The sequence below is a fragment of the Miniopterus natalensis genome, chromosome 10 (genome assembly GCF_054644295.1).
Source record: "Miniopterus natalensis isolate mMinNat1 chromosome 10, mMinNat1.hap1, whole genome shotgun sequence".
Lineage (NCBI taxonomy): Eukaryota > Metazoa > Chordata > Mammalia > Chiroptera > Miniopteridae > Miniopterus > Miniopterus natalensis.
Genome location: NC_142090.1, coordinates 6,577,527 through 6,595,787, shown reverse-complemented (window position 1 = coordinate 6,595,787; position 18,261 = coordinate 6,577,527). Strand labels below are relative to the sequence as shown.

The following is an 18,261-nucleotide window of genomic DNA, read 5'->3' as shown; positions in this document are numbered from 1 at the left end:
TGGGGATTATAAAAATAGAGGTTTTGTTCTTGAATGTCACTGGCATTTTAATATCTTCTCTCCTTTCATTCTCCAAATCCAAATTAAATGCTATCACAGAGTCAGTGTATGCTTAGCACGATGAATCTTACCGTGACTTTGTTCCAATTAACATGTGCAAAGTGTGTGCTATTTTGGCACACTGTTCTATAAGCCAGTGACGTCATGGAAGCAAAAGAGATGTATATGTATATGCAACTAGCTACTCAGAGAAAAATAAAAAATTAAAGAGATGTTTAATCAAAGGCAAAACAAAATATTTTGAATTTTATTCTATAGATGTCGGTAATTTTTGTGGTAGGGGACACTAAGAAGCTGGTCATGAGAAACCTCTGTTCTAATGATTAGTAACATCATTTCTAAATATCTGGCATTTAGTATCCCAGTAGCTGGGCATTTCCTCTGAGACCTGTGGATGCACATGGGGAAGGGCCTGAAAACCATCCCAGGTGCAAAGTAGTTGAAAATTTGGGATTTTTCATTGGCAGGCATGGCTGTCAATCAATGAGTCATCTTTTTCTTCTCTGTGAAAATAATTCAGTGTTGCTTTTCCATTTAGTTTTTTATCTCAATAAAAATTATTACGATCCTATTAAGGTCCATTCAGAGGCTTTTATAAGAAAACACTGGCACTCATCTCAGTTGCTATACTTTAGCTCATGTTTATCACTCTGTTGCCAAAAACACTGCAGTGAGACTCAGGGCAGACTCCTGGGTCAGACTGCCTGGGATCAAATGCTGTTCTGCCACTTATTGGCTGTGTGACTGTGGACAATTAAGTCAACCTCTTTATGTCTCAATTCCCTCATTTGTAAAACCAAGGAGCTATGGTAACATCACAGCATCATCCCAATGGTCAAAGTAATAATACACATGAAGCTTGGCACGTAGCTTCAATAAATACACCTTAGCTATTTCATTATCACTACTTTGTCCTGGCAAATAAAAAATGACTGAGGTGGGTTTCATGTGTGAACGATGTACTTTCAGGGGCACAGGGTCTCTGCGGCTTATCTGTAATTATCCTCTAATTTTGTCAGATAGGCCCACAGAGAAAACAAGAGGCAGAGACAGGTTATAATTTCCATGCAGTGTTTTTATACGAACTACATCAATATAAGTTCACCACTGTTTACATGACCCCACTCAGCCCCAGGCCCCATTCTACACGCTGATATGTCACTTTCCCAATATCTCAAGGCCACAGTCAAAATAGACCAAATTACTGGGTATACAGCCTGTTAGGTGAAAGAAAAACCAAAATGACCAAATTGTCATTTGTTTAAAAATGCATGATTTTCCTGCTTGATTTTACATCCTGGCACCTCCGTAAATTTCACAGTGCATAGTGCTGCTGTGTGGATATATTATCCATGTAGCAGTTAAAATCCAAACCGTCATCTTCTGGCCCTAAGTTGGATACTACAGCTGGAATGAGAAGTTATCGGGAAAAGGTAATTTGTGGTAATTTTAAATTCTCAATGATTTTTGAAAAAAATACTACTTAAAAATTAACTGTTCAATTTTTAGTAACATTGGGCATTGGAGTAGTAGGCGCTGGGCTGCCATTGTATCCAACAGAGGTAAGTTAGGATTCATTCTGTTGAAACTGTCTTATCCAACCTCATTTATTTCCTCAAGAGACAACTAGACATTAGAAAGCAGAAAAGGAGAGTTTTTAAAGTCAGCTAGTTTATTTCCCATTAAAATTGTTTATATTTATGTCCCTCTTCTGAGAGCCTATGAATGATGTCTTATTAGTTTTGCATATTAACGAACGACATCATTCAATTCTTTAAGTAACTTACAAAAAAGGGCATTCTCCAAGGAAAGATAGGTACTACCTCCTCCAATGAGGCAAGTCGGCATCTAAATACTGTTAACATAAATAACGTACTTTTTGCAAGTGAAAGAACGACATGTGATTTATATGCTTTTAAACATACACAGCACATTTTAACCTGCCACTTCTCAGATGTTAATGAATAAACTAAAAAAATATTTCCAGTCCTTTCTCTAACCTAAATTTATGCACTCAAATAGAATAAATTTGAAAAGTCAGAATATTTCTGCTATATGAAAAGTCCGCGCGGTGTGGTGGAGACAGAGAGGGCACCAGACAGTGTGGCAAGAGTGCAAAATTAAGTCGCACACAATGTTCTATGACCTCACGGAAATCTAGCCCTCCAGGCTGACCTAAATATGACAAAGTACTCTTCACCTGACCACTGCGATTAAATGTGTTCACGCATGTCAACACCCCCAAAATAAGAGAAAAAGAAAAACAAAAGTATACGCAACTTATATTACAAAGAGGTAGCATCACTAAAATGTAAACAGCTTCTAACAACAGAGAAGAAAAAAGCACAACTTTATTTGTAGAAAAGATGGGCCTGTGCAGAGATAAAGGATGTGAACAGCTGTTAGATAAAAATATGCTCCAACTCATTTATAAGAAAAATACAAATTAAAGTTATATATAATATCTGGGATATCATATCCCACCCATGAGCTTGCTAAGGCCGAGGGAAAACAGGTACTCTCATAATTGCTTTGTACAACACTATGGAGGAGCATTTGGAAGAAACTGTTCAGTAATGACACTTCCATGGACCTATCCAAAAGATACACTGGCAAAGTCACAAAAACACATGCACAATATTATTCACTGCAGTTGAAGTAATCACATCACTGTAGTATTCGCTTAAAAACAAACTAAATCATCAATGGAGCAGTGAGAGAGGCTAGAAATAGATCCACGTGTACATAGGTAACTGATTTTTGATGAAGCCGAAAAGATAATACAGTGGGGAAAGAACAGTCTTCACAACAACTCCTCTTCAAAGAAACCTGGTGTAATAAATGTCTATTTAAGATACAAATGCAGCTTTCCAGGTAAAAAGCATTGTAGATAAAAGGAATGGAGGGTGATATTTGTAGCATTAACTTATCTTTTAATGTTGCACATCAACATCTTTATGCTAAGTAGTAGGTTAAAATTTGGGTCATAAAATTGTTTTAAATGAAGTGTTAAAGGCAAGATGGTTGAAAAGAATTATGCACTATTTGGCTTTAGAAATGAAATGCTGTGTGGCAGCCTACTGGATGATATGCAGTATTAAGTGTGAGGCTAATAATCGTGTAGCCACAGTTAACACTATTCCAAGTCCTGTTAAGAGTGTGGCTGCAAAGGATCGGTCCTTGCAGGGGCAGAAATCTTCATGCCTCATGTGGTAGTTCAATGAACAGAACGTAAGGTCTGCACACTGAGTTGTATCTATGGCCAGTCAGTCTCGGTTTTTATCGCTGAAAATGGCCTCAGTCCTGCTCTTCTCAAGGAGAGCGTAGCGATCACGGGCACAGAGCGTACAGGTGGGGCAGCAGGCCTGGGTGCGCCCCCTCTCCGCGTCTTCCTAGCTTTAAATGAGACCTGGAGCTCAGCTTTCTCAGCTGAGAAATGAGGGGGTGATAATATCTTCTTCATACAGTTGTTGTGAGGTTGTCGTACAAGTTAACAAATAAACAAAAACAAAAAGAAACCATCAGTAGTAGGAGTAGGACCTGGAACGTGGTGAGACGAGTACTGGCCACTATCATTATTTTCTCTGTTCCGGAGGAACAGAAATGATCATTTCTGTTAACAACTCGGTATGGAAGTCCTGCCTGTAACATAACCAGACCCTTCCCATGCTCATGGGGAGATAACGAGGCACATACTCTTTGCCTGAAACAGTGGTTTCCAAGTGGACTCTACTGACAGCTTCAGGGCTTCTGTAAACTCTTAAATTATATTTTAAAAGTTTAGTGTCTATATAAACATACATTTTTCTGGAGAGAAGGTTCCTAATTTTCTTCAGATTCTCAAACAGGCTCATGACCCCAGAAAATTACACACCATTTATCTAACTCTATAGGACAACCCCAAGGCCTTCACATGGCATAGGAGGGGACCCTAATTTTTCCCCCACTTACTTTCCTCTCATCTACAGCCACCTCCTTTCTCTCTCCCAGAAACAACTGCCCAGGACACTGGGCAGCCCCTCACTGCCCACCTTTGCTCACGATGCCCTCTCCAGGGGTCTTCTGGCCACTTCACTCTTGGTAACCTCTACTTCTCTGCCGACTTTTGAGACCCAGCTCAGACATGGCCTCCTGCAGGAGCCCTTCCTGTGGCCATCTACAGCCCTTATGTGCTACCTTCCTAGGCTTCCAACATATTCTGTATGTATTTGTGATACTGAACTTGTTTTACCTTATGTGAAATAGTGATTTATTTAGTGAAGGGGCTCTTCGCTCTCTGAGAGTAACTTACTGATCCTCAATCTAGAAAAATACCCGATATAAATAAGTCCTTAGTAATATGTTGGCTGAACAAAAACATGAAAAAAAACTGTCTGAGTCCTTTGAATTTTCATTTAATTGAAAATGCTCTGCTCCTGGAAATACTTTATACTGTGAAATATGCTCAGAAAAATATATTAAACTCTATTCATAGCTTTTCAATTACTATTATCAAAATTTCAAAAGGCGCCCACTCCTTAATAGGCTGGCTTCCCCCAGGGAAAACAAATCCTCCCGCACTGTCCCCTGGGCAGTCTTGCACATTAGCTCGCCTGATAAGAAGACCAGCGTTCCACACTGTCCTTTGCCTCGAGGCTTCGGTCAGGAGTCAGGCTGGGTTCCTATTATCAGAAAGCTGGAAAGGCCAACGTGTACACAATTAATCAATTCGGAGGCTCCTCTACCAACGCGCTTTCCTGAGCAGAGCAGAAAGACTGGTTCCTTACCGGTCCTCTCTGGGCTGTGAGAGCGCACTGCTCCCTCCCTGATGGGAACACTGAGGCGCGCACTCCTGTTTCTTTTAAAAACGCATCCACGCTCTGCACAAGGCGGCAGTGAGGCCCAGCTCTCCCCTGCGGAACTGGGTCTGGAGCTCAGGCTTCCTCAACAGTTTCCCACTTACAATGGTTGCCTCTGCGCCGGGCATCACCCAGGCTCAGGGCCCAGTTACCGCTCACACAGCGGGGGGGAGCTGCGGGCGAGGCTGTGGTGCCCTGGGCTGCGGCTTTCTGCTAACTGGGGGAACAGCCTTGACGAGTCGATTCATTTTTCAAGAGCCAGTTTACTCATCTTTACCATTGGGTCACTGTCTCCTCCTCATGAGGGGCTGTGAGAGCAAACTAGGTCTCTAACGGGAACTGCCACAGATCACCCGAGGAATGTGGGAAAACAGACATGGCCACCCCTCGGAGAGCCACCTGGTTTGAAAGTGCAGCGCGTTCTCTCAGGAAGCTACACGCGGTGACTGACTTACGGCACACTGAGGTACCTCCACGCTACAATGTACTAAGTAGTCATTAAAAATGAGGACAATCTCTATTGTTGAATATAGAGTGATCTCCAAAATATATATTAAAAGTGACAGGTAGAGACAGATGTACACAGTAGGCTAAATTCGTATTTTGAAAAAGGGAAATGAGAAACTATGTACATATTTGTTGTTTTTCTTTTATTTTTGCAAGAATCTGGAATCTGAAAGAGTGGTGGTGGTAAGGGAAAGAGGGATGGAAGCAACACCTCTCCTGAGGATATCTTTTTCATCAAGCTTTGCCTATTGAACTATGCAATTACTTTAAAATGTTTAAAAATAATAATTAAAAAATAAAGTCTTCCCACCGTAAGTAAACTGCAAAAAATGAACGTAATTGTTAAATTAGTAGCAGAACAACAGGCAGAACAAATTTCAGACACAATACTCTGATTGGGATATACTTTAAAGACAGAAAACTTGCAAAGAACTTTAAATTTCATTCAGTACTTTTTCTATTTGTAGTAAGATGAGAATTCTAATTTTGAAACTAGTTATATATTATAGTATAAAACAAGTTATTTCAAACCAGGATTTGGGGGAAGGGTAAAAAAATTAAAAAATATATAAAATAATACTTTTAAAACTTTATTAAAACTGAATTTAAAATATCAATATGAACTCGTAATATATACACACACACACACATCCTTCTATTTCTTAGTCCTGATCACTGGAAAAGTCTAGAAGCAATGCCACCACAGCAGCGGTCAGCGCTTCTATTACCTGGGTCTTGCTCTCTAAATACACTTCCCGTGTTGAAGCATTTAGGAAAATGTGACGTGCTCTTTGAAATTTACTGTCAAATGGTTAACACCCAAAATACATCTATTCCTAGACTGACGGAACCTGCATGATAAAATGTTAAACAATTAAAAATGGTCAGACCATGTCATTCACTATCCCATTCTTCCAAATTCTCTGTATACATGACAATTTTCAGAATAAAAGCGTTGGCTAGGAAGGAAAACACACCTATGCAGATGACTGCCATGGTCCAGTGTGTAGAGCACACCTGTACCTGGGAGCTTCTCATTCTTTTCGAGCCCTCCATAGGTCTAGCGATATTTAGAGAGTAAGCGTGGAGTCTACGCAATAGCTCTAGAGCCCAGGGTATGGGCCCAGGCCTGGGAAAACTCCCAGACTGCTCTGGGGTTTAGCACACACTGTGCTGGCCATGCAGGTCTATGCAGTCCCCTCACCTGAGAACCAGAAGCAACGTACCCAACGCTTGCTTAACAGGGCTGCTGAGAATCGAGTGCAATGGTGACCAGTTACTTCAGAAACTCAAAGTGCTGTAGAACTCTAAAAGCATTGTTTTTGGTAATTTTCCAGCCTTTCAGGTACAGGGGCTATTCTGTAATTCATACGAGCTCTCCAGAGATCCCAGCTGTGCATGAATGTTCAGCATCTTTGACATTTGGGTTATCCTATCTACCGGACATTGCATCAGCAGCATCTCAGTCTACTTCAGATGATATAAAACTGGGGCATCTTCAATCTCTCTCTCTCTGTACCGATCATCCTGAGTGATGCTCTGCTTTGTTAACTTTGTTCCATACGCATTAAGTCAAATATCTTAATTCTGATCATGAGAAAGTTATAAAGGACTAAGTGGGGCTCTTAAAAGATAACTATATAGGATAGTGGTATTCCAAAACATACCCTCCCCCAAAGACCTGAGAGATAGAATTCTTACTTTCCTTCCTTCAGTAGGACTGGCTTAGAAGAGGCGAGATTCTTGGTGTGTGGCTGTGTGTATGCATGCACACGTATGCTACATGTATTGTACATGTGTGTATGAGGGTGAGGCAGCTGGCACCATTCCTTGGAAATGCTGCAAAATATCCAGGGTGGGTGTGTAGTTTGAGTAAGTGCCCTCGAGTTTCAGCCCTCCCTGCTTAACTTTATTTGTATAAATCCCCCACTTTTCCTTCCCTTTCAGTTTTGATCTCTTGGAACAAATAAACAAACAGCTTCCAAACACAGGGGAGAAGTCCTACTTGGCTGAGAGGAGCTGCAGGACACTCTTCAGATGGAAACTCACACTGCGGCAATCTTCCCCGAGAGGCTCAGCTCATTGCCTGCTGGTGACACCCAAGTCACTTCACAGCTCATTGGTACAGCGTTGGCAACCCTTGGTTTCAATCACAGAAAGAGGCTGAAGCCATGCTCAATGAGCTAAGTGTACAGGACACCGTGTGCTTGTCCTTGCCAGAGGGCTGTGGGAGGGGATGGAGGAAAAGACATCCAGCAGCCACTATTCCCTGACTTTCACTGGAACTGGATGATGATGAATTATGGTGACAGAGCTCAGATAAATGCTATGTGGTCTTCCCAACTGTCGTACCTGCACACAGCCCTCTGAGGTTTTGCTGCAAGTCTCCAAAGCCGATTCTCGCTCACTTATGGTTGAAAATCAAAGGCCAATGTTCAAATAAGATTTTAAACAGTTTCCATGCAGCTGAATTTGCTGTTTCCTCCCTGGCTGCTTTGGAATCACTGAGCAATTGCCACAAGTTTTTGCTGATGGACATCTTTCTAGAAACCTCCCCGAGTGAAAGATTTCTTTAAGGTCAAAAAGAGTGTATGCTGTGTGGTGAGTGGCAGGTATCAGGGCTGTCACTTCACTCCTTTCCCCGAGAGACTTCACTACAGCCAGGCTGCTTTAAAACCTGCCAGCCCTGCCACCACCATCCTCCTTCATCTGCCCAAGACACTAACCCACCACCAGCCACTGAAAGAAGCTATGGCACCCCAAATGAGCTTCCAGCCAATAGGAAGACAGCACCTGCCAGCTGGGAAACAAGGGACAAAACCACAGCTCTGACTCCCAACCCGGGATGCCCAGGCCCCTGCACTTGGCAAGAGGAGGTAGCAAAGAGCTCCTTTGGAAATGGAAACAACACATGTAGACCATCTAAAACCTCCTATGGATTTGGATACCTGTTATTTCACCTTTTATCAAAAATATGCAGTGATGCCTTTTTTAATGTTTAGAGAAGGAGAAAGTTCTACCTTAATAAGTTTTGTTTTATAGACAGACAGGCCCATAGATTTTTTAAAAAGTCATGAAAATAATGCAGATGAGAGGGGTTTAGAGAGGCTTATTGGGAAATGCCATGTAAAAGTAGAAGACAGACACTTTTGCTCAGGGCTTTAAAAGAGAGTGACTTAAAATGTATTTTGGGCAGAGAACAATGGGATCAGATATACAGAGAAAAGAGCAGTGTGACCAGGTTGGAAAACCACAGCGGGACCAGTTTCCCCGGACCATGTAACACTGAGGAGACAACAGAAAAGAAGGCTGGAGATGGAAAGGCTGGACCCAACGGCTCATGCCTGATGACCAGACTGAGGGTGCTCACGGAAAGGGCGAGGGCCTACCAGGATCATGGAGCTGGGGATGGCCAAGAGATCCTTCTACTTGTTTTGGAAAAAAACGTGGATTAAAACAGGTTGAAAAGTACTTCACCAGTGTACAGTGGTACAGTTCATGCGAACCACCTTATGTATACCTTCTTCCAGGTGACAGGAGTCCACCCCCAAGTTTTTAATTTTACTGTATTACATGATTCTCAAGGTGTCCCACTAGGCCAGGATCTCTTTATATACATATTTATCTTCTTTTAGGCAAGTCCACTCAGTTCCAAAGATAGATTAGCCCTGGCAGGGTAGCTCAGTTGGTTAGAGCATCCTCCCAATATACCAAGGCTGTGGGTTCGATCCCCAGGCAGGGCACATACAAAAATCAACTAAGGAATGCATGAATAGGTGGAACAACAAATTGCTCGCTCTCTCTCCCCCTCTTCCTCTCTCTCTAATTAATTTAAAAAATACAAAGACAGATTAGCCTCCTTATATTCCAAAGTCAGCTGCCCATCTTCCCATTCTGACCTGTTCTCTGCACATTCTGTCTCTCAAAGGATAGTACCCAGCTGCCTAACCCAGAATCCTGGTCATTACCCCGACTCCTCCCTCTGGGTCCCTCCAATGGGGACTTCCGAGCACCCATCCTAACGAACTCCATCATCTCTTCTTCTAGCTCATACTTACTTTTAAGTTTACTTATTTATGGAAGGGAAAGGAAGGTTGTAAGCTCAGTGTGACAGGCTGTTTGTAGACATAAAATGCCTAGTGATGCTTTGTTCAGACTCGCCCTGCATGAGACCTACTTCAACTTCAGCATACATTTCCTTTCAAAGAAATACTGTGTTCGACCTTGGGCAAAGCATGTTACCTTTAAGTCCTTACAATTGCTCATCTATAAAGTGATCTCTAAGTCTTTACACTAATATTTAATATTTGTAATATTATATGTACAGTAATATTTAATGGTTGAGTGCTACATATAGTTTATATAGGAGATTCTCAAAGGCCAAGCAACAGCAACAAAATGTATGAGAACATATAGGAGAAACAAAATGATAATGGCTACTCCAAAGAAAGGGGTCACCACTGGGTAATAAACAGTGGGACAGCTATTGGTGTTGTTCAGAATTGGGACCTCCCTGTCCCCTCCCCTCCAACTCACTCTGAGAACCACTTCTCTGGTGTTATCACGGATGAGACTGTGCTGGAAGTGTGGACGTGTGGGTGGGCAGACCCAAAGCCTGTTCTTGGAAGAAACCACCATCCACGCCAACATACATCATGAAAACTCAGGTCTTTCCATCAGACTATCCACACATTCCTATCATGCTCATTACCAGAATTTCCTATGGACAATGTATAAAATATCAGGAACCTATACAGCAATTAACTCATCTCACAAGAGAAAACAGCCAAGGGTAGTAAACATGACTAAGATCACGAAGAAGAAATCTTTACAACATGCTTAGGACTTTGCTCACTTGAGCTGAAAACTGACAGGAGTCTGCTCGGTAACGCCATCCTCCCACCTCAGACACTGCAATCCTGAGTAGCCATCACAGAGCGAGACTGAGGGTCATGTAAAAGGCACGCCTTATTAACTCCCAGACATCTCATTTCTTGGCCATAAATCCTATTAACTTGCATTACCGACAGCCATAAAACTTACCGATAAAAGATAATTTATGCTCAGTGTACAGAGCTAATGTATTTGTAGAAGCACAGACCAGAATATGAGAAAGTACGTGTGTGACACCCAGGGGCTTCACACTCCGCACGTTAGCGAGGCAGATGTGGCTCTGAGCGCCCACAGGCCTCACAGGGAATACAGCCTAACTGGTACCTGGCATCAGGGGTCTTGTGTCTGCACCAACCTCACACTTTCCTGCTCACCCAAGGCCAGGATTCTTATGAAGAACACATTTTTGGAATTAAAAGAGGGATGCTTACTTTTAAGGAAGGATCTATAATGCATTCTATTTTTAATTTTCTATTTTAAAATGGCAGATTAAACATTCCTTTGAAGTAAACACTTCCTACTGAGGTTTTCCCTCATAAAGGCATTTGATCCATAGTAATGAACTATACCAAAGCACAATATAAGAGACATTATATGCCAAAAAGCCAATCAGCTAAAAAAGTCTAAACACTTGACCACATTTATACAGACTTGAAACCACACCATTGTCTCCTTGTTTTAAAAACCACTTTGTTATTAACAAAAATAAGCCACAGATAGGGGACTGGAAAGAGAATGGTGATGAAAGACTTCAGGCTGGAGCAACCTAAATAGTTTTAAGGGAACTGCGCCTAGACATGTAGGTCAGTTCAAATGGCCACAACAGTAACTGTAATGAAGGAAGGATGGCTACCTATTTATACAGCAGTCTCCTGAGACTCTCACGTGTAGATGCTCAGATGATGTGAAGATGGAAGCTTTTTTAGAAAGACCAGGAGAGCTCATTTTAGCCCCATGGTCTAGGGCTGTCCCAACCTCTTTCAGTCCCATGGCAGACACAGCACTAAAACGTCCATCAGCCAAACAGTTCCCAGAAGGTGTCTCATTCCTCCTGCTATTACCTGCAATTTCAGACAACCTGTAATTACAGAACTGGTTCTAGAAGACACTGTCCTCAAAAATAATGCCCATAATAATTAACATTTATATTGAATCTTCCCACTTTTGAAGAATTTTAGCAAAACTTAATGATCATCTCATTGAATCTACTTTAAATCATAAAGATTCCTGTGGTATCAGATTTTGTTAGCGTTGAGGAGAACTTGGTCATTTGGTTTAATCTGGGGGTACAGCAGCAAGGCGGGATATACCCTTAAGTGGATCCAAGATTTATCTTCTTTGAAAATAATACTGTGGAGATTACAGCTGCTTAAAATTACGGCAGACTATATGCAATTGTTTCCTATCTTAAACCCTCAAAGATACTCATTGGCTTTTACATTTGTATAGCAATTGTCCATTCTCTCTGGAAAAGTGGAAGATTTCCCCAGAATCACGGGCAAAGAGGAGCAAAGCAGGCATGCTGAGCCCACAGGCAGGTCTGTGCTGAGCTGTCACTCCTTTCAGTGATGGAGGTGTGGTCCGCATGACCTCTGTGACCCACACTCTGCAATAATTACTTCCTTAGGGTGAGGCAATTTTCTCGTAGTTTCGATGAGACATCAAAATCACCAGAAAGGGAGAAAGGGGACACTGTTTGGGGGCATGTGGGCTACGCAGGCACACTTAACATAATCACTATGTTTGGAGAACTGGGCGTTCTGCTGTAAGAACTAAAGTTTAACATATTTTATAAATGCAAAAATGATGTTCCTGGAAATTACATAGGGCTGTGACCCAGACTCCCTCTGCACACTTTGGTGGCCAGCAGTTTGAGAGAAAGTGTTCTGTGGTCACACAATGTTTCCCTCTTGGACCACAGCCTTCCTCTCCCAGGCTGCCCTGCAGTTGGGCTGGGACAGTGTAACTGTGTTCCCACTGAAGGTGACATAGGACATGGCCAGGCATGCCTTTAAACACCCGTGAAGCTACTGTCCAGAAATCTTCTCTTGTCGCCGCAACATGATCCAGCTGGGTTAAGTATGAGTGGAGGGTGGTGCCCAACCACACCACGCTCCAGTGACGAGAACAAGACTTACACTGAAGCCGGGCTAAGCCTCTGCGGCTGCGGGTTAGTTTTCACTGCAGCACAGGTAGGGCGGAACCCAGGGCACCCTGATCAACTGAAAACAATTGAAAAATGCTAGAAAAAAGTAAAATGATTCTTTTCAAATGCATCAAACACCCATTTTATTTAGAAGAACACTCACAAGTGAATATGTTTTCATTAAAAAAGACCAAATCCAACTTTTACGTTCTAAACATTTGATATTCACCAAATCCAATGAACTAGGCCTTCTGTTTAGAAGGCCTCCGAGTATGAGAAGCCATCGGGAGACAAAGGCCAGGTTTGCCCGCCATCTGCCCGAGGTGGGAGTGTGAAAGCTGACTGCAGCGCGTGAAGTGAGGCTCTCAGTGCACAGAGAACTTTAAGTACATCCCACCGACTGCTGGGAAAACCACCCGAGCGGACCTGGGCACCCCCAGCTGAGCAGCCGGAACACATCTCCCTGAGCCTTTGTTGCCAGCATTCAACTCCCAGCGGCATTACCTTCAGAACTCACACCGCCTAGATGGTCCAAAAAAGTCCCAAACAGATGTCTTGAGTTATTAATGCCCACAAATAACTGGGCTAGGATCCACTCCAAATTCTCCTTGGTCTCACTTTTAACTCACACTTCAAATAATTCCCACAGGTAAAGTTCCCGGAAATATGAGGTCAAGACCAAAAATCACAAAACACAGAAGGAATCGAGGTTACAACATATAAAAGTGAAAGTGAATATAAAAGAGAGCTGAGTTATGATGACTGCAGATGTTAGAATTATTCTCAAGTATCAGTAAGTGTGGCGATTATGTGTTCAGAGTCTTGAAAAGGCGAGTGAAGGGCAAGTATATGAGAAAGAAGAGTTGTGGCAGGAACTAAACAGTCAGTGGATGGGTTTAGCAGCAAAACAGACACAGCCAAAGTGGGAACAAAAGGGGTGAAGAATTTCAGATGCAGCCCAGGGAGAAGACACAGAAAACACGAGAGGTTTTGAGATGCACACAGTACAGCGGCAGGATCTCACACTCGTTTAGTGAGAACTGCAAAGGGGGAGAAAGAGGGCACAGGCAACGCTGGGAAACACAGTGGCCGAGCCCCAGGCCGATGGCAAGAGCAGTTCTGGACGGAGAGACCCAGGGACTCCCGGAACGCACGCAGGAAGCCCACAGCTACTCACGTTAGAGTGACGAGACAGACGCCGAGAATGGTGAAAAGCCCTTAAGAGTAGATGCCATTGTTAGACGTGGATTTTTCTATCAGTTTATCTTCCGATTTTACTTTTTAAAAGTTACCGTACCACATCGGTAGCTAACAGGTAATCTATTAACCCATGGAGACAAGTTACAGGACGATTAGCTTTCGTACCACCCATTAACATAACACAGCAAAGAAGGCTCCGCGCATCACAGTGACGACATTCAAACTTCAGAAACTGCTGGGAACTACAGTATTTAACAAATACCTAGAAATCTGAGAAGCATGTCTGAGCACGTCCCACCGATAAATGAAGTCTTTTAAAGACTTCCCATGACCCAGGGCGAGCAGTTCCGTCTTCAGTGGGTGGAATTCAAGGCTCCTCAGACTCAGCACGCGGGCTGGTTCTCCAGTCTCATCTCTGGGCATTTCCCACCCTGCTTTCGTTCCTACAAGGAGCCCTGTGCCTCTTTCTTTCAAGATTCGACCCCTTCTGGCTTGAATCGCTTGGCTATCATCTCCCACAGCAAACATTTACTCATCCTGGAAGATCCTGCTGCAATGTAAGCTCAACAGAACGGACGTTCCATCAAATCAAGGGCCCTGTGTTCCTGGAGAGGTGTCTGCGTATAGCAAGTGCTCAAAAAACATTTGTTAAAGCAATGGAGTGAAAAATAGGCGAGCGAGAGACTCTGAGAAGCCTTTCCTTCCCACACCCTGACCAGGTCACACAACCTTCCGCCACCTTCATGTAGCAGTGCTCTAACCTTGCTCTGTAGTTGTGCTCTATACATGTCTGCTTGGCTGAACATGCACTGCAGAGCAAGGACACTATGTTACTGTTCTTTTTAATCCTCAACTGCCTAGCAGTGCAACAAGCAGGGAGCAGGCACCATAATGTTTGCTGACTATGTAAGTGGACAGTACAGAGTTTGAAGCTGAATCCTTCAGCTCCCCTTCCACATCTCAGAGGAAGTGCTCCAGAAAGCAACAGCGCCAGACAATGCAAAGAACCAGAAGGAAATGCGAACGAGGCTGAACAAGGGTGAGCGCACATTACAGTCACTATACCCACCGAGCAACATTGCAGGTAATGACTACGGATGGAGCAGCAGAAAACCACAAGTGGCAGATTACAGCGAGAGGCGAAAAACAAAAAAACCTGCCCACTGTCTGTAAAAAAGTTACCAAATGGTTATTTTTCAAACTGAAATCCAACAACCAACTTATAAAACTTCATTTACTAAGAAGTCTGTTTAACCAGTACATGAAATTTCCTTGATGTTTATCACTGGAAATGAATGACATCATCATTAGAAATTAATTCAGAGACAGTGAGATAAAGTTGCCAATTATGATAATGACACTGAAAATATGAGAATTCTATTTAAAATATTTGCCAAGCTTTGTCCTTCCTCTGAGATTTTTCTTAAATCCAGCTGCTCAAAATGCAAAAGTGCTAAATTTAATTCTTAGTCAATTTAATGAAAAGTTACAGGATTCTTTTTCTGGGTACAGTGGAATGAAAACTTCGAGGCTTCTCCTCTGCATTTTTCCTGCTCTGTGACCGGAGGCAACAGACTAAAGTAGCCCAAGTAAGCGACCTGGTCAAGCTCACTCATGGCTCAAGGACTCACACGGGGCTGATGCTTTCCGTTCGTCCACCCACATGGTACAAGTGTAGTGGAAGCCAAGTGCTGACACTATGGTTTCTCTTCACTTACTGGCTGGAGCAGGTAGATGAGCGATTCCTCTTGGATGATTATGATTGGCACACGAGTGATGCGCGTCGCCTGGAACAAGGTGCTCACGGAGGCCATGATCTGGTCGAAACGCCCTCCAATTCCTCCCAGTGTCACAATCACGTCAACCTGAGCAAGGCGAAGCGAAACAGGAGCCACGTAGTTAGACAACTGTAAAAGCTAAATAGCATCAAACACCTCAGTAGAGCTTTTAATATTCCATTTTTATTGGATAAGCCATAAAGAAATGGTGGATTTCATTTCTGTTGTTTAGATGAAGGAATTAAGTTGCCTGTTCAAGGTCAAAGAATTGGTAAGTGGCACTCAGGTTTCAAGGCCAACTCTTTTGAGTATAAATTTTATATTTTTCCCGTCTGCCTATTCACGTGGCCAACTAGCCAACTCTTCCTTTTAAAACACTGTTTACCTTCCTCTGTTTGGAATCTTCTCGATTTTGCAGCTGGTGAGTCTCCCAGCCACTCCCAGAGCACACCTGCGGGCACATCTGCCATACCACGCAGCACACGACACGAGCCTGTTTGACACTTTTGTCGCCCACTAGAATTCAAGTATCCTGAGGACCTGCACTGTCTCTCAACTGAACCCAGCAAGTTGCCTCAACTCTCTGTACCTCATTTTTATGTTCACATGTAAACAGTGGATAATAATGAAAAATTAACAGGGTGGTTGTTGTGAAGATTAAATGAGGTAATTCCATGAGTTACTAAGTGTTAAACATTTAGAACATGTTCTCCACCCCCTCTCTTTTCCTCTCTCTCTCTATATATATATATAAAATTGATTTTCAGAGAGAGAGGAAAGGAAAAGGGAAGAGAGAGAGAAACATCAATGGGAGGCTAAAACATTGACTGGGTGCCTCCTGCAGGCTCCCTACCAGGGACTGAGCCTACAACCTAGGCATGTGCCCTGACCAGGAATCAAACCGGAAACCTTTCGGTTCATGGGACAACGCCCAACCAACTGAGCCACAGCAGCCATTACCTTTATTATTTTGGGTATTATTAGATTTATACTGCTATTAATATTTTTGTTATCGTTACATATAATTTGGTGCATTCTTTTCGCTTAACATTTTAAAGAGAGCAATTCCTATGGGGACAGTATAACTAATTTAAATGTTTCCCTGTTGTTGAAATACTTCCCCAGGATATTTAAATATAAATTACTGTGAAGCTTTATTTATACCTAAGACATTGGGGACAGAAGGCTGCAGGAAGTGGAGGGGAAGCAGCAGCCCAGTCCCCTCCTGTGTGCAGTAGTGAGAGCACTGCCTCCTCCGACCCAACTCTCCTGCTCTCAGCCTCATCTCACAGGGTATGAGCACAGTCAGAGTTGGAAAACTGACCACAAGGAAGGAAGAACCGAAGAGCACAATGAATTATTGTAAGAAAACCTTACAGATAATAAGAACAAACAGTAATAATCATTCCATCTGAAATAAAATAGAAATTGTTTAAAAATAGGAGTATTTAAATGGAAAATTTCTCTGTGGCTCCCCTGAAAGATGGTGTGACCATACAATGTAACATACAAACTGAGATACTTCTGAGAGTGAAGCGGGGACATGGTAAGTGATTACACGAAGAGTCCAGGCATAAACTGGGACACGTGATTAGGTCTGTGAACACTGCGTGCCCCTTGACATCCCAACCCAAGAGCTTTACCTTCAGCCTTGAATACTCAGAATGAAGCGCTCCCTCATCCTGCTCAGCCCTTTCCTATCCTCTCAGCCTCTACGCTAGCCTCCCATTCAGCCGAGTCACAAGGTGCACCAGGGGAGCCTAGACCGGAGAAGGCTCAGGTCCAAGGGGCTTCTCGCCCATCCTATCAGACTTCACCTACGGCCCCACTGATAGCAGGATAATCTGCTTAACCAAGGCATCCGCTCCGATGGCTGCAGAGTCTTACAGTCAGAAGTTGTCTCCGTCTGCATCTCTCACCCATAGCAGGCTGGCTGTGCACACGGGGCAGACGAACGGTTACAGGTCTCATGTTGTGACTCTGCCCAACAAGATCAAGCATCACCAAGTACACACTCAGTCTTCTAAGGTCCTGATTTCTTTCTCAAGTTTTTCATGAGACAAACGACTAAAGGGTTATTCTTCAAAGAATTCTGTAATTGGCGCTTTTATTACTGACATTAGGATTTCCATCCTTTAGTTCATCTTGTACACAACAATGACACTTTTTCTAAATTATCTTATGAACCTGCGTTCAAAATTCTTTGGTGGACTCCCATTCACTGCAGATCAAAATTCACATTCTTTGCCTAGAGAATCAAGATTCTCCATAGGTTGACTCCAACAGCCTTTCTAACACTGATGACTGTGACCACGTCTCCTGAGAACTCTCACTGCCACTGTGCGTTGTTCTTTGTTGACCCTCAGATTGCCGTTAAAAATCCATGAAAACCCTTCAATTTCAGCACCCTGGTCATGACAGAGTATAGGACAATGACAGTGCTCATTCTCAGATTAATGAAATGCTTTTGTGATTTACCCTGGCCAAGTCTTTGAATTCTTAGTTACACATTTCAAGCCTGACTGTACAAACAGTGCTCTTTTCCTCACACATCTGTCCTGGGTACTAATGTTTCCTTGACTGACTGGACCATAAGTTCTCAAGCCATATCAATGAAGCCTCTGGGGTGGGACATTTTTCCATATAAACAAAACAGTGTGATATATAAAAATGTGGAAATGTGTTCTTTTTCCTTCCTGTGTAAATACGCTGAGTGATGGGAAGAGCGTATTTGCATGTATTTACATTTCTCTATATTGGGAAGTGACTACACCAAGGCAGTGGGGTTTTTCCTGTAAATGATTTTACTCTATTATCTCTTCTGAAAATTAAATTTTTA

General features: G+C 42.8%; 1 protein-coding gene across 4 annotated transcripts in view; it reads right to left on the bottom strand.

The window, feature by feature from the left end:
* Positions 1-18,261, bottom strand: part of TPK1 (thiamin pyrophosphokinase 1) — a 183,805-nt gene that overhangs the window by 64,868 nt on the left and 100,676 nt on the right. For all 4 annotated transcript variants that reach the window (XM_087820966.1, XM_087820968.1, XM_087820967.1 and 1 more), the window contains one exon: positions 15,363-15,509. In XM_087820966.1, the coding sequence (XP_087677092.1) occupies positions 15,363-15,509 (147 nt within the window). The remainder of the gene's footprint in view (positions 1-15,362; positions 15,510-18,261) is intronic.